Source organism: Photinus pyralis, unplaced genomic scaffold (genome assembly GCF_008802855.1).
Source record: "Photinus pyralis isolate 1611_PpyrPB1 unplaced genomic scaffold, Ppyr1.3 Ppyr1.4_LG1, whole genome shotgun sequence".
In the NCBI taxonomy this organism is placed as follows: Eukaryota; Metazoa; Arthropoda; class Insecta; order Coleoptera; family Lampyridae; genus Photinus; species Photinus pyralis.
This window is the reverse complement of record NW_022170249.1, coordinates 26667713-26690565: the sequence shown is the minus strand read 5'-3', so window position 1 is coordinate 26690565 and position 22853 is coordinate 26667713. Positions and strand designations below refer to the sequence as shown.

General features: G+C 44.7%; 2 protein-coding genes across 2 annotated transcripts; both read right to left on the bottom strand.

Annotated features, from left to right (window-relative positions):
- Positions 1 to 233: 233 nt before the first annotated feature.
- LOC116159114 lies at positions 234 to 3501 on the bottom strand. The gene is made up of 6 exons (XM_031472026.1): positions 2666 to 3501; positions 2533 to 2613; positions 2367 to 2472; positions 2228 to 2313; positions 530 to 611; positions 234 to 361 (listed from the first exon to the last, which is right to left on the bottom strand). The coding sequence occupies exons 3-6, from the start codon at positions 2431 to 2433 to the stop codon at positions 234 to 236; spliced, it is 363 nt and encodes a 120-aa protein (XP_031327886.1). The 5' UTR covers positions 2434 to 2472; positions 2533 to 2613; positions 2666 to 3501.
- A 10878-nt stretch (positions 3502 to 14379) lies between these two features.
- Positions 14380 to 22853, bottom strand: LOC116172162 (the record flags this gene model as incomplete). Its single annotated transcript, XM_031489316.1, is given in 3 exon segments — positions 14380 to 14506; positions 14557 to 15738; positions 15792 to 22853. A coding segment is annotated over 1 exon segment (5468 nt), but the record flags the coding sequence as incomplete, so codon positions are not given.

The following is a 22853-nucleotide window of genomic DNA, read 5'->3' as shown; positions in this document are numbered from 1 at the left end:
TGGAAGTGAAATTGAGCATTATAATGTAATTTTAAAAATTAAAAAAATTAATTGAGTAGCATAAGTGTTATACATCAATAGGAAATCAAAAGCTATTCAAAAGTGTAAAAAAAATACAAATCCGTATTTTAAAAGTGTACAGTTGATACTGGTACATATATAGAAAACAAAATGTCGCATCAAAAAATTAAAATCACTTTCTTATTAAAGATTATATAAAACTTGTTATTATTTCATTTTATGCCGCTGTACAAAATGTAGTATTTTAATTTTAATAATTTAGTATAATTCTCTACCTTTTCAGCTTCCACCTGCCCTGGGTAGTTGGAGCTGCTCGGGCATGAAGCAACATTGATGTGTGCTAAAAAAGAAGTTAAGGCTTTAACTTAAAAAGTAAGGGAATGTATATCCTACGAAGAAATGTAAATAAAAGAATTTTCAAATGAACAGTTACTAAACATGCATAACCAAAATTGGAGTGTGTTTTAGTATCAAGAATATAAATTTATAAACAAAAAGAGAAAATTACCTGGATTGTCACGTTGCTCTTTATCCAACTTTTTCTGAAGCGCAGCTCCCGATAACTTATGCGGTTTCTTGGGCGGTCCACTCTGTAAATATGCAAGTTTCAGGGAAGCTTTGCTTATAGTGCTGTATCACTATTGAATGAGATAATAATTCATATACTAAACTGTAACCCAAATCAATTCAAAACATGTCTTTTGGAAATTGTAAAACTCCCACAATCTTAGGGTGGCTAAATTTTTTAATAATTTGTTATTTTTAAACCTATTTTGTAGAAATATTATTATCCTTTTATATTTTTCAATACTGTAACTTTATTTATGTTCATTTTATTAGCTTGGTAAGAGATTTGTGGTATAACTTTTAATTATGATCAGGATTTGGAAGGATGGTAGATCGCCTAATAGGCGAACCCTTGTCCATTTGTAAGATTTCTTGATTACAATAAATTTCATTATTATTATTATTATATGCTCATTTAGTTTGTGGGCCTCTAGTCCATGGGAAAGTGTATAAAAAAAATAGAGAAATTTTCACTATACATAATTAACAATCTTAACAATTTGATGAAAATAGAATCGGCAAAATTGTATTATATTCATGTCTTGAGCATCGAAGCAATAATGCCTTAGCTTTTCGAATAAATCCCTCGATATACAAGAAAGTACGCAGTACGATTTTTTGTATCTTCATTACGTTTACTTTTATTACATGAACCTACAATAGAAATTTCGAATAGATCCCTCGATATATAAGAAGGTTGTCAACTGCGCATGCTTCCAAGACAGGTAGGTGAGATGGGAGTACTGTGTACTTTGGGATCATCAAAGGTGTATGTATAAAATACCAACTTTATTACGTCAAATAGTAAAGCGTAATTTTCTTAAATTCATTCATCCTCAAGACATGTGATTGATACCCTTAAACTTTCAGAAATTATAACTCTACTAATCTTACGTACAAAATCTAAATTTTATTCATGTTACTAGAGTTAACTATGAAAAACTGTACATAGCAACCCATCCTACACACCTGTATCGGAAGCAATGCGCCGAGATCTATAAAATAAGGAAGTAGCCTAGGAGTCAGAGGATCTTGGTCTATATGGGGTACAGCACGGTAGCCACCCCCTTGGACAAGGATGCATGCAAAATGGTTACAGGATTGGCAATTTATTGGAAAAGTTTCAACCTGATGGTATATACTGATACCATAGGGAATGATTATAATCATCCACTTAGTAAAAATGACTTAGGGTTTTAAAATATAAATTAATAATTTATATTGTGAACGTTCTAACCATGTCTGCCAAAAAATCCATTCACACCATGCGAAAAAAGGCTATAAAGGTTGATTAACATAAGTACGTATGCACAGACTAGAGCATTCAGTCCAAATGAGTAGCTCTTCCACACTTAAGCGACATTCATCGGTAACATGTTTGGTCGGTCCGATATCAAATGTATTGGACCGAATCATTCGAACCGAATGCTCTATTCGGGTACACATCTCGATTACATAGAATCATGACCGTGTCAAAATACAAATGTACAATGCAAAGTTGGGAAAACTCATTTTGGAAGTAACTTTTACTCGATCGTATCGATTCATGATTCGGCACATGTAAATCAACCTTAATAGGTCTCAAAGATTCCGATCATAAGCAACAACGATTTCACATCAATGTAATTTTTAATCCAACCTTCTTTCCTGGCTGCGACAAAGGATCCTTGCCTTCGACATCATTCGGGCTGCTCGTGACACTCTTGTCGAAGTCGGTACTCGAAGCTAAAAAAAAACAGTTTTCGTCAATCTGACAATAGAATCACATTTAAACATACCTAGTCTAAGAATCTTGGCATTACGCGAACTCAAAGCCGCCCCTTTCAACTTCTTCGGTGGCCCCATAGGTAGATACCGATGCCGAACCGAAGGTAACCTGAAATCCTATTAACAAAAGATTTTTCAATTTCATTGTAGTACATTTGCTAGGAATTTGTCACTTACAAGATAAATTAAACGATAAAAAAGGGTAAAATGATCCCACGAAGATACCAATTTCACGAGGTGGAAGAATGTCTTCGAAATCTACAAAAATACGTGTCGCCATAAATTGAATCGTATACCATAATTCACTTACCAATAAAATAAACAATTAAAAACAATATAAATGGACCGATGAACGTAAATGAAAAATTTACTAAACGTCCCCCAAGACGAAACGTGACCACAATGGAACCTGGAAATGAAATGGCGCCACCGTCGTAGAACGAACTACATACATTCGCGACGAGGATCTAAATATCGACGTGACTCCCTAATTTTTATTAAAATATAACCTCTCGGCACGGGCTTAATGGGATTTCGATTTTCTTCGGAGAGGTCAATTTAAATAGAGTACTAATTATGCTCAATTTTTCCCATTATAAGTACAGACCTACGAATTATCGTTGAAACATTATAAAGGAAAATTGGTAAACAGGCGACCTGACGGTTTTTTTTTACAAAAAAAATTTGCAGGACCTTTATTTTTTGATCGATTCGGACGGGAAACGGTGCATACGATAGCTAATAATTCGAGCTAAATATTCCCCATTGAATGTACCCGTCTGGAAAGTCTCTTAAAAAAATTATAACCGAAAAACTCTTCTACGTCACCGTTAACTTAAAAACCTCTCTCGCGTCTTCAAATTTCAAGATATGCCCAAGATACAATTCGCTACATATAAATTAAATCTTCAGCAGTAACTTTTCCATTGTAACATTGTAACTATCCTCGTTCCTTTTAATTAAAATAATTATAACAAAAAATTTGGGACATTATAGAAAAAAAATGGCCGCGCGCCTTCGGGTTCGAACACGCGGTTGCCAATTCCAAGTCCGGATTGCTTACCGCTAGGCCATGGCAACTTACACTAACACTACTTTTAAACTAATATAAGTAGGTATGTCGAGATTACGTAAATTGGAAAATTATTTAAACGCACATTATTTACTCCACACTTATTCGAAGCACTTTTAAAGTTTATAATAATCAATTTCGAACACTTACCGATCATTTTAATACGTTAATTTCGGTTTAAAAGCACTTTTAAAACTTGACGGAATCCGTTTGACAGTTAACCGACACTTAAACTTTATCACTTAATTTCGAACACAAATCGATCACGCACCGTTCCGAAACCGATTTTAACACATTCCTCGTAGTTTTCTCGAATTTTTGGGACCTCTACCGAAATTCTCCGTCCAAAATTAAGCTCGCAATTAATTAAAAAGCGGTTAGCGCGCGTTCGGCAATCTTCGGCGCTTAATGTAGGCGAAAAACAAAACGAAGCGGTCACGTGACTTTTGCAGACCTTCGGGAGAAAATTTACCACGGCGCCGTCGTCCGAGTTACCTCCTCGAGGTAAACGGAAAAAGAAAGAGAAAACTTGCCCGCAGGTATCGACGCCGATTTCGACCCCGTATCTCTTCGCCGGAACGCGCTATTCAAAATCTCCGGTTTTTCTCCTCTCACTCCTCTCCGGGGGGTGGCAGCGCGACCTCTCGTCGAGATCTACAATCGCGCAATTGTACGTTTTGCTCTAACTCTAACCGTTCGGCCGGTAGAAGGCGTCAAAGTTGGAAAATTCGAAAAAGCACCTTTTCGAGAGCGACCCTCCGGGTCGCGCGGTTCCCAAACGGGACCATAGAATTGAATCGCACCCCGGCACAAATACGCTCCTTCGCGTCGGCCGAGACCTCAGAAAACCCCTATAGGATCTTTGACTTAGTTTTCGAGTTACGAATTTTTTTCTAAAATTTTCAATTTTTTCGCTTCTTATGGCAGCTACCCCGACGGGTGCCGCGGGAATTTCCTTAACCCCACCGAAAGTCGCGCCGACTATCTAAACTCCCCGAACCGGCGTCTCGACTCCGTAACTCGAACCGTATGGAAACGGCAAATTTTTATCCGCGCCCGCGCACCTCGACGACGATGCTCCCCAGCCGCCCAGCGAATTTTCCCAGGTCCCAAATTCTCAGAATCGATGCGAAATCGCTTAAAAAGCTTACGATAAAATTTTCACAAAATCGGTAGTACAATTAATTAAATTAAAAATGAAAATCGAGTAAACGGTTGAGTTCCTTATTTAAGGATCGAAAAACCGAAGCTTCGCTTCGGTTTTTCGATCCTGTTAACAATGCCTAGAAACGTACACATACACTGGGCTCTATAATTACATATACATATATATAAAAATGAATTTTTAGCATTTGAGGTACCTACCTTTCGTTGAACCTCGATCGCTTAGCTTAGACGTAGATCTTATTCGCGCAACCCGTTTATCGTCCACGACGTAAGGGTGAGATTTCGACGACGGCGACGCCGGCGGCGCCGGCGCCGCCGCAGCCGGCGCCGTCGGCGCGCGTCGTCGGTCGTCGCCAAAATGAGAATCTCGATAACGAAAAGTCGTAGGAAGGCGTGCGAGGTATCGTCGGAAAGGTCTCGGCGGCGCGGTTAGGATGGGCCGTGTTAAGTTTGGGCGCCGGCGGCGCCGACGCCGGCGCGCGTCGTCGGGCGTCGCCGAAATGAGAATCTCGGTAACGAAAAGTCGTAGGAAGGCGTGCGAGGTATCGTCGGAAAGGTCTCGGCGGCGCGGTTAGGATGGGTCGTGTTAAGTTTCGGCGCCGGCGGCGCCGACGCCGGCGCGCGTCGTCGGGCGTCGCCGAAATGAGAATCTCGGTAACGAAAAGTCGCAGGAAGGCGTACGAGGTATCGTCGGAAAGCTCTCGGCGGCGCGGTTAGGATGGGCCGCGTTAACTTTCCAACTAACTGCAATCTAACCTAACTGCGCGCGTCGACCTAACCTAACCGAGCATTTCGACCTAACCTAACGTGTCTATCTAACCTAACCTAACTGCGCGCGTCGACCTAACCTAACTTAACCGCGATCTAACCTAACTGAGCATTTCGATCTAACCTAACACGTCGATCTAACCTAACCTAACCGCGCACGTCGACCTAACCTAACCTAACCTAACCTAACTACACATCGCGACCTTAGCTAACGCGTCTATCTAACCTAACCCAATTGCAATCTGACCTAATTGTGGGGGAAGGGGGGGGGAGGGGGAGGGGGAGGGGGTTGATTATTTGTGTAAAACCACCTTCGATTTCCCGATAAATAAGAAATATACGCGATTTTTTACAAATATCGACGTTCGAGTGCCCAAAAAAGTCACTCGGGGACCGCGTATTCTCGCCAAACTTTACCGCTCACCTAATCTCGTAGTGTAGAGTCGATTTTGGCAAAAAAAAAAAAAATTTAATTTTTCGTCAAAATTTTTTCGAAAATCGCCGTTTTCATATCGATTACGATTTAACGCACTTGCGATCCTATCGTGGGGACTCCGGGGCAAATTTATAGAAGGTCGCATCCAAAGTGATCGTTTAGTATCGAAAAGTCCCCGGAATTCCACCGGCAAGTGCCCGTTTTGCGCCCATTTTCGTGAGCAATTTCATTTTTTTTTCCACGACCTCTCCCGGAGACGCCTTCGATTTTTTGGGGGAGGTGAAGGTGTCGTAGAATAGCCTCGTCCTTCCTCTTTCGATCGCCGCCTTAACCTCTCGAATACCTCGAATATTGACGAAATTACGAATTTTTTTGTAAAGGGGCGCAAAATTCGAAAAACAAAAAGCGCCCTCTAGCGTCGAAACCGTAAATCTTTTATTAGAATTTTTTCTCGTTTTTGCAATCTCCGCGTCAAAACGCATAAGATGACGTCGAAAAAACGACGATTTTTGACAATTTTTTTTTTCGATTTTTTCGAAGGAAGGGGATAGTATGGAAATTTTTTCGTTTTTTAATTTTTGGGATAACTTTCGAAGTAGGACTCGTATTTCGACGAAACCTTTTGTAACGTGTCCTTTGAGGTAAAATGCAACGTCCGACGTGTCGATCGATCGAATCGGGGACGTTTTTGAATTTTCGAGTTGCCCCCTCGGGAATATCGATTACGCGATAAATTTTTGGAAAATTTCGATTCGAAAGGTCGTCTCCGTACGTGGGCACTCCGGAACTCGATATTTTACGTCGGTCGGGGCCGTCGACGCGTCTCCGAGTTTCGTTTGGCACATCGAGACACGAAAAAAAATCCGTCTTTCGGTCTCGGCGGCTGCGCCGCCTCGCCTCGCTTCTTTGTTCGATTCCGGAACGCACACCGATCGATACGGAAGAGACCGACGTAAAAAAAACCGCATCGTTTTGGTCCTCGGAGTTTCCGAATAACCTTTAAAATACGAAATTTACCGAAGAGAAGAGGGTGGGGTGGGGGGGGAGGGGGGGAAGTGTCGGACGTAAAGTCGGAGAATACCGATACGAGATCGACTTAAAAAACCGCATCGTTCTAACCCTCGCGGTTTTCGAACAGAGTACGTTTAAAGGTTTTTAGGGGGGAGGGGGGGATGGGAGGTTAACGGAGTGGTGCCGGGGTACGTAACGGACTTCGAAGAGAATACTCCGATCGAAGACTTGCCAAAAACTTACCTCCTCCGAACGAAAATTGACACTTCGCTCGGCTTCGGCGGCTGCGCCGCCTCGCCTCGCGGCTTTTCGCGATTCGCCGTCGATTCCCGAACGCACTCCGATCGATACGGGAGATCGACGTGGACGACCGTCTCGTTTTAAGAGTCGGCGTTCCCTAATAACCTTTAAAATTTGAAATTTACCGACGATATGGAGGGGGGGAGGGGGGAAATGTCGGACGTAAGGTCGGACGATGCCGATACGAGATCGACGCAACAAACCGCGTCGTTCTAACCCTCGCGGTTCCCGAACAAACGTCGAAAAGGCGAAGTGGTACGTTTGAAGGTCCGGGGGGGGTCAACGGAGGGGCGGTCGGGGTGCGAAAGGCGCGTCGAAGAAAAGACTCGATCGACTTTCCCAAAATTCGCCCTCTCCTATGCCGCTCGACCGCCGTAAATATTTTTTATCGACGATCATTCCGAATCTCGCGATCGGGTCCGAGTGTCGTTCGAAAATTCCTCCCTCCCGAACCCACCGGGAGAATTGGTCGTATGACGCGTCATACTCCGTCCGACGTTCGGGTCCGCATTTGAGCGATCGTAAGTGTTTCTTAGGTCGTCTCGTTTCCGCGGCGCGAGGGATAAAGCGGAGCGACGTCGATAAGGGCAAACTTCGCGCCCCCCTCCCCCCCAAACGGCCCATAGTTTTTGAATGGGACCCCGTACGTCTCACGCGGGACGGTCGGGACTATCGATCGATCGCGTTTCGAGGGGGGGAAGTAGGGCTACTTTTCGAGCAATTTCGCTCTCTTTCCGCTCCCGTTTTCTCGTGCGCGTCCTCCCCCGCGGGGGGGTGTCGCGACTTTCGCGATCGAGTACCTCGAAAGCCTCGACCCTCCTACCCCCCCTATCCGCGAGCTCGATTTTTCCAGTTCGACGGGCGACCCTCGGCGAATTTTTCTTCGGAGGTGCGATTTTGGGGGGTGACAGCGGGGGGGTGAAGACGAATTTTCCCGGGGTAGCGGGGCATCGTAAAAATCGCGGCTTCGGAATTCGAGGCTCGTGTAAAAATTTCTTGAAAATCGTCAAAGCCGATTTTAAATTATTTTCGAAAACGTCGAATTTGAGTTGTTATCTTCTTTTAATTATAACAATGCCTAGAAACGTACACATACACTGGGCTCTATAATTACATATACATATATATAAAAATGAATTTTTAGCATTTGAGGTACCTACCTTTTGTTGAACCTCGATCTCGCTTAGCTTAGACGTAGATCTTATTCGCGCAACCCGTTTATCGTCCACGACGTAAGGGTGAGATTTCGACGACGACGACGCCGGCGGCGCCGGCGCCGCCGCAGCCGGCGCCGTCGGCGCGCGTCGTCGGTCGTCGCCAAAATGAGAATCTCGATAACGAAAAGTCGTAGGAAGGCGTGCGAGGTATCGTCGGAAAGGTCTCGGCGGCGCGGTTAGGATGGGCCGTGTTAAGTTTGGGCGCCGGCGGCGCCGACGCCGGCGCGCGTCGTTGGGCGTCGCCGAAATGAGAATCTCGGTAACGAAAAGTCGTAGGAAGGCGTGCGAGGTATCGTCGGAAAGGTCTCGGCGGCGCGGTTAGGATGGGTCGTGTTAAGTTTCGGCGCCGCGGCGCCGACGCCGGCGCGCGTCGTCGGGCGTCGCCGAAATGAGAATTTCGGTAACGAAAAGTCGCAAGAAGGCGTACGAGGTATCGTCGGAAAGCTCTCGGCGGCGCGGTTAGGATGGGCCGCGTTAACTTTCCAACTAACTGCAATCTAACCTAACTGCGCGCGTCGACCTAACCTAACCGAGCATTTTGACCTAACCTAACGTGTCTATCTAACCTAACCTAACTGCGCGCGTCGACCTAACCTAACTTAACCGCGATCTAACCTAACTGAGCATTTCGATCTAACCTAACACGTCGATCTAACCTAACCTAACCGCGCACGTCGACCTAACCTAACCTAACCTAACCTAACTACACATCGCGACCTTAGCTAACGCGTCTATCTAACCTAACCCAATTGCAATCTGACCTAATTGTGGGGGAAGGGGGGGGGAGGGGGAGGGGGAGGGGGTTGATTATTTGTGTAAAACCACCTTCGATTTCCCGATAAATAAGAAATATACGCGATTTTTTACAAATATCGACGTTCGAGTGCCCAAAAAAGTCACTCGGGGACCGCGTATTCTCGCCAAACTTTACCTCTCACCTAATCTCGTAGTGTAAAGTCGATTTTGGCAAAAAAAAAAAAAATTTAATTTTTCGTCAAAATTTTTTCGAAAATCGCCGTTTTCATATCGATTACGATTTAACGCACTTGCGATCATATCGTGGGGACTCCGGGGCAAATTTTTAGAAGGTCGCATCCAAAGTGATCGTTTAGTATCGAAAAGTCCCCGGAATTCCACCGGCAAGTGCCCGTTTTGCGCCCATTTTCGTGAGCAATTTCATTTTTTTTTCCACGACCTCTCCCGGAGACGCCTTCGATTTTTTGGGGGAGGTGAAGGTGTCGTAGAATAGCCTCGTCCTTCCTTTTTCGATCGCCGCCTTAACCTCTCGAATACCTCGAATATTGACGAAATTACGAATTTTTTTGTAAAGGGGCGCAAAATTCGAAAAACAAAAAGCGCCCTCTAGCGTCGAAACCGTAAATCTTTTATTAGAATTTTTTCTCGTTTTTGCAATCTCCGCGTCAAAACGCATAAGATGACGTCGAAAAAACGACGATTTTTGACAATTTTTTTTTTCGATTTTTTCGAAGGAAGGGGATAGTATGGAAATTTTTTTGTTTTTTAATTTTTGGGATAACTTTCGAAGTAGGACTCGTATTTCGACGAAACCTTTTGTAACGTGTCCTTTGAGGTAAAATGCAACGTCCGACGTGTCGATCGCTCGATTCGGGGACGTTTTTGAATTTTCGAGTTGCCCCCTCGGGAATATCGATTACGCGATAAATTTTTGGAAAATTTCGATTCGAAAGGTCGTCTCCGTACTTGGGCACTCCGAAACTCGATATTTTACGTCGGTCGGGGCCGTCGACGCGTCTGCGAGTTTCGTTTGGCACATCGAGACACGAAAAAAAACACGTCTTTCGGTCTCGGCGGCTGCGCCGCCTCGCCTCGCTTCTTTGTTCGATTCCGGAACGCACACCGATCGATACGGAAGAGACCGACGTAAAAAAAACCGCATCGTTTTGGTCCTCGGAGTTTCCGAATAACCTTTAAAATACGAAATTTACCGAAGAGAAGAGGGTGGGGTGGGGGGGGAGGGGGGGAAGTGTCGGACGTAAAGTCGGAGAATACCGATACGAGATCGACTTAAAAAACCGCATCGTTCTAACCCTCGCGGTTTTCGAACAGAGTACGTTTAAAGGTTTTTAGGGGGGAGGGGGGGATGGGAGGTTAACGGAGTGGTGCCGGGGTACGTAACGGACTTCGAAGAGAATACTCCGATCGAAGACTTGCCAAAAACTTACCTCCTCCGAACGAAAATTGACACTTCGCTCGGCTTCGGCGGCTGCGCCGCCTCGCCTCGCGGCTTTTCGCGATTCGCCGTCGATTCCCGAACGCACTCCGATCGATACGGGAGATCGACGTGGACGACCGTCTCATTTTAAGAGTCGGCGTTCCCTAATAACCTTTAAAATTTGAAATTTACCGACGATATGGAGGGGGGGAGGGGGGAAATGTCGGACGTAAGGTCGGACGATGCCGATACGAGATCGACGCAACAAACCGCGTCGCTCTAACCCTCGCGGTTCCCGAACAAACGTCGAAAAGGCGAAGTGGTACGTTTGAAGGTCCGGGGGGGGTCAACGGAGGGGCGGTCGGGGTGCGAAAGGCGCGTCGAAGAAAAGACTCGATCGACTTTCCCAAAATTCGCCCTCTCCTATGCCGGTCGACCGTCGTAAATATTTTTTATCGACGATCGTTCCGAATCTCGCGATCGGGTCCGAGTGTCGTTCGAAAATTCCTCCCTCCCGAACCCACCGGGAGAATTGGTCGTATGACGCGTCGTAATCCGTCCGACGTTCGGGTCCGCATTTGAGCGATCGTAAGTGTTTCTTAGGTCGTCTCGTTTCCGCGGCGCGAGGGATAAAGCGGAGCGACGTCGATAAGGGCAAACTTCGCGCCCCCCTCTCCCCCAAACGGCCCATAGTTTTTTAATGGGACCCCGTACGTCTCACGCGGGACGGTCGGGACTATCGATCGATCGCGTTTCGAGGGGGGGAAGTAGAGCTACTTTTCGAGCAATTTCGCTCTCTTTCCGCTCCCGTTTTCTCGTGCGCGTCCTCCCCCGCGGGGGGGTGTCGCGACTTTCGCGATCGAGTACCTCGAAAGCCTCGCCCCTCCTACCCCCCCTATCCGCGAGCTCGATTTTTCCAGTTCGACGGGCGACCCTCGGCGAATTTTTCTTCGGAGGTGCGATTTTGGGGGGTGACAGCGGGGGGGGGAAGACGAATTTTCCCGGGGTAGCGGGGCATCGTAAAAATCGCGGTTTCGGAATTCGAGGCTCGTGTAAAAATTTCGTGAAAAAAGCTTGGGCCAATTTTAAGTTATTTTCGAAAACGTCGGGAACACGTTTGTAACGTATTGTAATAATAACTAGATAGGTCCTTACGGACCTATCGGCGCCGTTTAATTAACGTACGCCTTTTTTTGTTGTTTACCGTATAGAATTTTTTTTAAATTTTTTTTTTAATTTTTTTATATTTTTTTAAAATTATTTTATTATTTTTTTGTTTCTTTATGTGGTTTACCGTTTGTCAATTTTTTTTAATTTTTTTTTTTATTTTTTATTTTTTTTTGTTATTTTTTTTGCTTAATGGTTGTTACAATTTTCTAAAACGGGAAAAGAAATTTGATTCGGTTCAAAAAAGCATCGATATGTCAATGGTCAATCTCATTACATAGGTTGGTAAAAATGCTTCGCATTTCAAAACTGCGCTAGAGTGAGTATATTTTGCACAGATATCGCCAAAAAGAGGGGTATTATACGTTTGTGTATTAATTTTTGGAGATGTAATCTATGTTCGGCGCAATACGATTTTTGCACAATTTAATTAGATGAACCTACCTACCGCGCACTTTCATTTTACCACACTACTGCAAGAAATAGTGTAAAATGATTTATGTTTTTCGTTTGTCAGATGTCAACACGCACTATGAGGTTTGAACAAAGACAATTTCTCAGTTTCCGTTTTGGTTTGGTAAGAAAATGCTATTAAGCAGACTGAATTGATATTTTTATGAATTTGTGAGGAATATTGTTTATGAAGACATCACCTATACAAAGTGACTTTTTTGAAAATTTCTATTCAACTTGTTGCATCCAGATCTGCACATAATTCACATAAGATTTTAAATACTGTTATCACTTTTTGGTTTTGATGAAACATACGTTCGGCTCCGGCGGCTTCGCCGCCTCGCCTCACTCTGATTTGTCGCGGTCCATAGCTCGGCTTCGCCTCGCACTGATCACTGTTGCACAAAGACAATTTCTTAGTTTCAGTTTTGGTAATGTAAGAACATAATATTGAGCAGACTGAATTGACAATTTTTTTGAATTTGGGAAGAATATTTTTGTTTTTTTGAAACATCACCTATATTAAATGCCTTTTTTTGAAAATTTCTATTCAGCTTGTTCAATCCAAATTTGCACATAAGATTTTTTAAATTTTATTATCATTTTTTGGGTTTGATGACAAATACGCTTGGCTCCGGTCGCCTCGCCTCGCTCTGATTTGTAACGGTCCATAGCTCGGCTTCGCCTCGCACTGTTCACTGTTCTACAAAGACAATTATTCAGTTTCAGTGTTGGTGTGGTAAGAAAATGATATTGATCAGACTGATTGGACATTTTTTTTTTTAATTTATGAGGAATATTTTTGTTTTTGGAAACATCGCTACGGTTATAAAAAATTTTTGTTTGAATTTGTATTTCGAAAAAAGTTAAAAAAAATAGCTTAAATCTACAAAAATAACCTAATGTCCACCGGTGCTTGGTGTCACATTCGATTTAGCTTCATTTATAAATTTTTGTTTAAATTTGTCTTTTAAAAAGTTAAAAAAAAATTTCTTAATTCTACAAATAACCTAATATCCACCGCTGCTTGGTGTCACATTCGATTTAGCTTCATTTATAATTTTTGTTTGAATTTGTCTTTCAAAAAAGTTTAAAAAAATTTTTAAAAATCTACAAATAACCTAACGTCCCAAACTGTTTGGTGCCACACTCTTCATATTCAGTTTTTTTTAAATTTGTATTTTAAAGAAGTATATATAAAATATGTAGGTATAAAAAAGCCTCGCGAGATACAAAGAAACTTTTTTTTAAAATTTCGATTTAACCTGTAGAAAGTATATCGGGCCGAAACTAATATCAGCGAAACAGTATTTTGTTATTCGTTTTCGCAAGGATCTCCGTTTTTTTATTAGGTTTAGATGAATGACGGGGAAAGGTGGGCGCGTGTAGGGCCGTAAGTAAGCGTCGTTTGCCGCCGCGAACGGGGAGAGGCGGGTCTACGGGAGAGCCCTCGTTAAGCCCAACTCGCCTTCGGCTCGCTCGACATTGATGGAGGAAAAATGCGAGCCGTTTTCGTCGCGAGAACGGCGAGCTCGAGAATTTTTGTTTGAATTTGTATTTCGAAAAAAGTTAAAAAAAATAGCTTAAATCTACAAATAACCTAATATCCACCGGTGCTTGGTGTCACATTCGATTTAGCTTCATTTATAATTTTTGTTTAAATTTGTTTTTCAAAAAAGTTAAAAAAAAATTAAAATTTTTTTTAATTTACAAATAACCTAATGTCCCAAGCTGTTTGGTGCCACACTGTAGCTTCATTTTCAGTTTTTGTTTGAATTTGTATTTTAAAAAAGTTAAAAAAAATTTCTTAAATCTATAAATAACCTAATGCCCCAAGCTAAGGGAGGGCCAAAGTGATGCCGAACTCGCCTTCGGCTCGCTCGGCATTGGTATACGAGGCGCGTGTGTTAAGAATCGAAAGTCTTCGGTTATTTTACTTAGTTGGGGAAGGGTTATTAAGAATTTTTATTTCGGATACAGTTAAAAAATAATCTTAAACATACAAATAACCTAATGTGCAAAGCTGTTTGGTGTCACATTTTGTTTAGCTTCATTTATAATTGTTGTTTGAATTTGTATTACGAAAAAAGTTAAAAAAAATTTCTTCAACATACAAATAACCTAATGTCCAACGCATTTCAAGTCTACGCTAGAGTGAGCATATTTCGCATTAATACCGTCAAAATTACATATTATATATGAACGCATCTATTTACAAATTGGAGAGTAAAAAAAATTCGAAATTTGATTTTACATTTATTATGATTTAGGTATTTAAAGAAAAATTTACATTTCAAATATTGATTAATAATTATCTTCGCAGGTGAGAATTCTTCGTAAGGTCGCGGTCGTCTGTTTAGGTGGAACTGAAAAATAGAACAAAATAATTAAATGTACAAACATTATTTTTCTATACCTGTCCATTTTTGATAGTACCTATTCTGTTGCGCAGAATGTTATTCGTGAAGAGCGAATCTATAAATTGAAAAAAATGTATTAATATTGATCGTTAACAATTCGTGAATGCGAAATCGTTTTTCTAAGAAACATCGGTACACAATTTTTAGTGAAGCTTGAAAAAAATTTAAATGATTTCGCATTTACGTAAAATTATCAAAAAAATATATTCCTTGCGTTACGAAGATAGAGACTGATATTGTAGACGGTGGTACCTTCGATGATAAGAACGGACCTAAAAAACTCAAACAAAAAATGAATTAACATGGAATGGTTTACCTTACAAAAATTAAAATCTGTATCAGTTTAAATTCACAAATGTGAATAAAATAAGATAAAGCATTTGGTGTATGAAAATGCGATAAAAAATTTAAAAAGATTATCGAAAACGGTTCGTTAGTAATGTATTTTTCATATCTTGAGAATCGCACCAATGCGTTTCGACAATTAGCAAGCAAACACAGAGTAGTCGGTCGATGCCTGTCGTATATTGTGTTTGACTGTGTCAAAATAGTTTATCGGCACATGCAGTGCGTGCTCGCTGCATTTCAAGTGCTCGAAATAATTCGACGTTGTCAAGAACATCGACGTAGTGGCAGTCAGTTGACAATGATGCTGCTATTGCTAGAATTTGTCGGCATAAGTGGTTTAGACTCTAAGCTGAGACATTATTAGATACACCAAAAATGAACCGTTGAGAAGTAAAAAAAAAGATGGCAAATTAGTTTTCGCATTAACATATGTAATGAAAAATAAAATTGATACAAACAATTTGAAATTTTACGTAGTTTACGCAAACTATAAATATTAATCAAAATGTGATACGTTTTACCTTCAATTTTAAGAAATACTTGCGTACAAATAGTGTTGTAGTCTTGATTATTCTTCTCGTAGATGCAAGGTGGAATGTCGTATCTGAAAAAGAAACGAAAATTTTAGTTTAAATTTTCAGTTTTCTCATTAATTTTTGCGAACGAAAGTAAAATTGTTATAAATATTTTGGTATTATGGTACGCAATTACACAAATCGTAAGGTGCAATTTTACTTTCGTAATAATACTTGCGAACGAAAGTATGATATCGTAGTCGTACAATGTCGATCAATTTCCTCTGTGGCACGAGATGTACTCATCGATCTGGACTGAAAATTAAAAAAAGTTTAAATACTTCACAACACACTGTTTTTGTACTTACCAAATTTTTAAGTTTTGTTTATTGTAACTGTGAAAAAAAACTGTAAAGGAAAAAAAACAAATTAAAGTTTTAGCTCCGATTTGAATCGAAACTCATCTCGTAATGGCTCAAACACTTGTGGCTTAAAAACTCTTAGTTGCTCTGCGCGTGTTTGTATAGTCGGACAATGTGTGCAGGGGGACGTACGGGACCGTTAATTCGGTCGTCGTTAAACTTTTGCTAGGTGCACGTGTACGCGTTTGACAATTAGCAGGCAAGCACAGACTGGTCGGTCGATGCGCATCGTATATTGTGTTCGACTTTGTCAAGAACACCGACGGAGCGGCAGTCGGTTGACAGTAGTGTTGCAATTGCTAGTGTATGTCACGCGATCGTTTATATCGTCGACGATGGACGATAGTAGCAGTGTAAGTTTTTGACAACGTTAGATACGGTCGCAGTACGGCTAACTTGCACTACAAGTCGACGTAACACGTGGCAACAATGTATTATCGTGTAATACACGAGTCGAAAAGAGTTTATGGGAGACGCACAAAAATGTGGTTTCTCCTAAGCCCCCTCCTCTCCACGGCCCGTGAAGTGTTTCATGAGCTTACGAGGGTTTTGTTCATGTGACGCGCATTTACCCGAAGGTAAATTGTGGTACATTTTCGTCAGGGCGAGTCGAAGAATCTGCCTCGCCGAGATATCGGTGAAAATGTCTTGCGAACGTCGACGATGCGCACGAGCCTGAAATCAGTCTCAAAGTTAATTGCAAGTCAAAATTGAACGTGAATCGAAGAACAAACGACTTTCGGCATTAATAATCCCCTTTCGGAGGTGCAAAAATACCGTTCGTCGAAGTTCGGCGTTCGACTTGCAGTACTGTTCGAGAGAGAGGCGAGTCCAGGTCTTACGGATGTCCGTGCGCATTGATGGCGAATCGGAATTGTCGCGCGCGTAGTCGTAATTCGGCCGTTCGGCATTAATAATCCCCTTTCGGAGGTGCAAAAACGCCGTCTGGCCTTTTCTGCGAAAGCGCGTCCGTTCAACTCGGCCGCTTAGCGATCGTCGACGTATCGGCAGTCTGAAATCAGTCTCAAAATTATGTAGCAAGTCAAAATTAAGTGCGTGTCGAAGAACGACGACGTTTGGCATTAATAATCCCCTTTCGGAGGTGCAAAAATACCGTTCGTCGAAAGTTCGTTCGGTAGACGCGTGTTCGAACTCGCTGTGCGATTGAAGAGACGACTTCGGGAACGTCAATGTTGATGATGCACAAAAATTTGGACGAATCGAAAATTATCGCACGTTATGGGAACTCGACCGCTCGGCATTAATAATCCCCTTTCGGAGGTGCAAAAACACCGGTAGTCTCGTCGCCGCTAAGTGCGTGTTCCGACTCGATTCGAAACTGCATAGCGTGCCGGTCTAGTTAGCGCGTCGTCGAACCTAATCGGCATTAATAATCCCCTTTCGGAGGTGCAAAAACACCGTTCGGCTCGCTTCGCGGCTCGTTCGGTTCGGCAGCGAAAATCTGAAACAGTCTCGAATATATTTGGCAAGTCAAAAAATTTATTTATTCTATTTTCTCGCACGAGTGACTTGCCGGGGCTTAGGAGAAAATATTTCTAGCGACGATGTTTTTGATCGTACAAGGTCCATTCTTGCCGCTGCGCGAAGCGCAGATTTTGATCGCGAGTTTGGTTCGCACCCTGCTCATCGCCACGTACAGCTGTCCGTGACTGAACAGTGGAGTTTTAAGCAAAATGCCGACTTTGGTGACGGTTTGACCTTGCGCCTTGTTGATCGTCATCGCGTACGCCAATTCGACGGGAAATTGCATTCGGCTGAAGTGCAGACCCGTACCGTCGGGACGACGGTCTTCGTAAGTGAACGGTAACATGGACAGCACGCAGGTTTTTCCGCGGTACGGTCCCACGGCTATTCTGCAGTGCAGCAAATTTTCGCCCATATCGGTTACGATCAGACGGGTGCCGTTCGACAGTCCCTGCTTCACGTCTATGTTTTTCAACAGTATCACCAAGCAGTTCGACTTGAGGACGAGACGGTGAGGAGGAAAACCCGAAGGATTCTCCTCGTTCAGGTAGACCACGTCGTGAACGGCGGCGTGTACGTCGAGTATCGGATTGTCTACCAGCGACTTGTCGGCGGAGAGGTACACTCTCTCTTCGCCGGGCAAAACGTTCAAGATCTTGCGATTGAGCTCTCTGACGTCGACGCGTCTGGCGCTTAGAATGAGCCTGTCGGCCACCTCTTCGACGTTCGTTAGAGCGCTTTCGTCCGGAAAGACGAACTTTATAAGATCTTCCTCGCCGTCGGCGAGCATTTCGGAAGGAACGCGGAACGTTCCGCTACCGTCCGCGTCTTTGCCTATACGCTCCAGTAGATCGACGAATTCGACCTCGTCCGCGTTGACCCGCATGTTTCTCGTCAGTTTGATTTCCTCGAACGAAGCGAAGAGTTCGGAATTTTTTATCGAGGCCATGATCTGATCGTGTATATTTCCGAGAACGACTATTGGAAAGAGCTGCTGCCAATCTCCGCCTAGCAAGACTACCTTTCCGCCGAAAGCGAAGTTGGACAGTTGCTCGTCGGCGGTATGTTTGCACGCTTCGTTCACCATTCGGAAGAGGTTTCTGTGCAGCATGCTGATCTCGTCGATTATTAGCAGTTCCGCCTTTCGGATTCGGTACGCGACGATGCTGTTATAGGAGATGGGAGGAACGTAATCGGTGCACGTCACATCTCTCGGTAACTGGAAGGCGCTGTGAACCGTCGTTCCTCTTGGGAGTAATTGTGCCGCGACGCCCGTCGATGCCGTTACCAGCGCGTACCTTTTGTACTTGACGAAAATGTCGATCAACGTTCTGTACACGAACGTTTTACCCGTACCGCCCGCGCCGCTCATGAAAATCAATCTCGGCACGTTGGTGGCGGCGGCGACGGAAGGAGAAATTTGGACGGCCGTTATGACGGCGTCGACGATTCGCCTTTGTTCGACGTTTAGCCGTTGATATATCGGCAGATTCGCGTAGTTGCGGACGTGTTCGGTTTCGATATCTTCCTCGTCGACGTTTTCGGACGGTAGAGCTACCGTCGGATCTAACAGATTTTCGTCGTCCAAGACTCGATCGTGACCGAAGAAGAAATCTCTTTCGTCGTTGCAAACGGAATCGTAATTGACCGGCATCGGTATGTGGTAATCGGCGTTGGTTTTCCATCGACGGCTCAACAGACGATTTAACAGACACAACGCAATGTTAATCCTTCTCGACTTTTCGCGATCGTCGTTTTCGCGTAAATTTCTGGTGTCGTACATGAACGGAAGGAATTCGTTCCATAGCGCCAGCGGATCGGTTACGTGACCGCAGAATAGTATTTGCGCGAATAAATTGCGCATCATTCGCGGATTGCCGACGTTGCTCGCTTCGAAAAGCGTTCTGCGCCAGATCTCTATGTCTTCGAGAAGACCCATGACCTTCGCGCATTCGACGAACGTCTCGCAAGGCGTCGCGCGGTTGGGAGGAGTTCGTAAATCTTCCCAATTTAACGGACCCTTTTTGCACATTACCAACTGGTATACCGCAAACTTCTCTAGTTGTCCGGGCTGGACGGGATACAGACGACCGATAATTTTACGCTGAACCTTTCTCTTCAGCCAACGATTGGATCTTCGATCGAACCAATGCGTCTCGGGCAGTTGAGGAAAGGTGACGTTTCGCATTTCGGATATACCCTGTCGAAATTCTTCGGAACACTGCGCCATGAACATTTCAAGTCGGGACAGTCTGGTGGTGCTGTCAAGCACTCTGGCGGCGAGTACGTCTTCGTAACCGCGACGAAAGTACAAGGGACCTTCTCCGGGCAAATGTACGTCGAGACGGTAAATCGTGTGCGATAGGCGAATCCTTCGCCACGAATACAGCGACGTGTGCGCTTCCGGAGCGGAACGATAATATCCCTTCATCATGCCCTCGGTTTCGTCGTAATCCACGGTCGGATCGTTCGCGTTGGTAATTTGGACGTACGCGTAGTTGCCGACCTTGAAGCTGTACTTGACGGCGTACTTGCAGGCGTTCGTGCCGTAGCAAAACTCCACGTTGTGGTGCGCGTCCCATGCAAACAGATAGGCGGGATTGTACGCAACCACCGAGGCGTTGGTGATTACGCGTCCCTTCGCCGTACGATATACGGCGCCTCCGTCGTCGGGAGATCTTCGCTTGTACAACGCCGGTCTGTCTTCGTATATGATGGTCTCGTTAGAGAACTTCTTGGGAAAGCCCTTGTTGCATTTCCCCTTTTCGTTCAGACAGTGACTGTTGCAATCGTGAATTTGGTATTTCACGACCAAATCTCGCAATTTTCTTTGGACCTCCGCCTCGTCGCTTTTGTCGTCCTCGCTAGGCAAGTGCGGAATTTCGGCGGATACGTATTCGTCTACGTATTCGCTCGTGTTCGGGCAGTCTAAACTGATTAGACGATGCGTATGGGGTCCGCCACGCTTTTGAAACTCGAGACTTTCAGTAAAAGCGTTTACTTTGCCGAAGATTTGCTTGTCTTCGATGAGGTGTCGCATTTTGTTAATTTTCACGAGAAAGACTCGATTAACGATATCGGGACGATCCGTAGCATTTTGACCTCTCATTAAATGCTGTCTGATCTCTTTCCACGAAGGGTTGGTCGTGGAGGTAATCATAAAGGTCGCCTTTCCCTTTCGTTGAAACAGAGCCATGGCGTCGTGAAACATTTGCTGATACCAGGCCGGAGAACCGACCATTCTGGAAGACAGCCGTATCACCTTCCCCAATTTTTTATTGTCGTCCACACGACGCAGCTCTCTTTCGAGTGCTTGACGAACTTCTGGCGCGGTCGTACAGAGGATTTCGGCATTCTTATGAATGTACTCGTACACCTGTTGATCGACTTTTATGCTCTGATCGATGATGTACTCCTGAACGATGCTACCAAACGGGTAAAGAAAATGCGCGGCGGCTGTAGGATCGCGGCCGCGAATTGCGAGATGGTATCTATAGAATTCTCGTATAGACACGTGGTGCTTGTCGTCGCCCTCGTCGTCGTCGTGAACGGCGTCAGGAGGGTTAGCAATCTCGTTCTGTTCGGCGGCGTCGTCCAGCGCGCTCGCACGTCGCCGTCTGGGCGCGTTTCGACTCGCGCGTTTTGCGATACCGCTGTGGTAGCCGGGGTCGCCGTGTGCCAAGTTCAAGACGTAGTGAGCGCAATCGTTGGTTTGATGGTAAAGCGGTAAAAGGATTACTTCGCCGCTGTTCTTTTTCAGCCAGGTACCGTGACGATAAATCGGCTCGTTTTGTTCGTTGGTAACGTAAAACGCGCACAATTCGTTAACCTGCGGCAAGTTGACAGTGCGCGGGTGCAGGCCGGGATCGGCCACCGTGTCCGGTACATTTTTCGGATTTACCAAGACCAACGTGACGTGCTGCACGTCTTCGAAGCCCTGTTCTCGAACTTCCGCCAGTTTTTCCTCGTAAAGGGTGTGCATAACTTGGAAAGCTTCGCATAGAGGATGGCAGCGTCGGAGTACGGCGAACAGTTTTTCCAGGATCTCCCGTCGAATACCGAACTTGGAGTAGAGGGGATCCCTGGCGACCGCCTCGTGCATCGTAATCGGATCCAGCATGTAAAGTTGACCGTGCACCGGCGTTGTACCGTCGGAAGCGAACAACGGACTTATGTTTCGCTTAATTTCGCCGTTTATAAGTATGACGGGAGGACCTCCTCCGGGCGCCTTTTTTCTACCGGCCTCTAAGCTACCGAACCTCAGCAGCATGTTGTAGATCCGGAAGTACCGCAGGAAGTGTTTTCCGTGCACGGCGTCGCTCGTCAATTGGCGAATTTCCTCGGGAACCGGTCGGATTTCCGGTAAGACCACGTCGCCATTTTTACAGCACATCGTGCTGTTTTCGTCGTGAAATAAGAGTGCCTTGCAGTGCGGGCACACCTTGTCGCCAATTTTACCGCAATCGAGGTAATCAATTCTGTGCTTGGCGCATTTCGCGAAACAACCGTATTTGCCGTGCCTTTTCTTGCAGTATTTTAACGGTTTCAAAGTGCGCTTGGTCGTCGTTCTGCTCTCGCTGTAGCTGGCATTGCTTCTACCGGATCGGGTAGATCGTCTGCTATCGGTCGAAGATACAGACGCCATGCTAACGTCCGAGTCGGATTCGGCGGGCGAGATGCGTTGGACGACCGGCATCTCCTCGTCGACGTCGTCCACTTCGACTGGGTGGAAAGGATCGTCGTGTCTGGCTTCGTACTGCGGAACTCGTCCGTGACACAGTTCGAATAGCATACCGTTAACCCTTTGACGTTCGGTAGCGATATTGAAATCTGCCAGAAGCATCCTTTTGTCGTTCGTGAGGTACGTTTCGACGTAGAGAGAGACGTAATAACCGCAGTTGTACCCGTCTCTTTGAACGTTGTAACTTGCAGGGTCGGCAACTTCGATGTCGATGGCGTCGTTGGACGCGAAGAACGGATCGAATTCGCGAATTGCGTCCTTGATGGCGGGTATGTAGCGGGCGTTGTCGTTGTCGAACCGGTTTTTGTTGGGCAGGGGGTCGTAAAGTACGGTTCGGCCTCTTCGCTCGTGAATCACCAGTGCGAAGTGTCCCGGGAAGTAGATCGGGACGAACAGTACCTCGTACTCGTGACGATCGCCCCACGCGCCTACGGTTGACGAGACGGGCGCGTTGCTCCATACGCCTATCGTGTACCCGATGTTAATCAAAACTGACTTGATAACATCCTGCGCCAAGTATGCGACGTACATCATGTAGCCGAATACGCTGTTTACGTTCATCTGCGATGTCGGATCGTGGAATTGTGCCATCAGATCGTATCGAGCAAGATCGTAAAACAGGGTGTCCAAATAGCCGGCAGTGATGTCGGTGACCCGTTGAGGTACTCGCAGACGACGTTCGGTATTTTCGGCGATTTGTAGATTTGCCATCGCCAAATCGTCAACTTCGTCGAAATAATTTTCGACGAGGACCTCTACCGGAAGCGCGGTAGCAGGTATTG

What these genes read in the sequence shown, in the direction of transcription:
- LOC116159114 (XM_031472026.1), bottom strand. Translation starts at nt 2,433, where the DNA reads ATGGGGCCACCGAAGAAGTTGAAAGGGGCGGCTTTGAGTTCGCGTAAT. An exon ending in TGCCAAGATTCTTAGACTAG is followed by an intron (nt 2,314 to 2,366) that starts GTATGTTTAAAT and finishes GTTTTTTTTTAG; the next exon opens with CTTCGAGTACCGACTTCGAC. An exon ending in AGAGCAACGTGACAATCCAG is followed by an intron (nt 362 to 529) that starts GTAATTTTCTCT and finishes CTTCTTTTTTAG; the next exon opens with CACACATCAATGTTGCTTCA.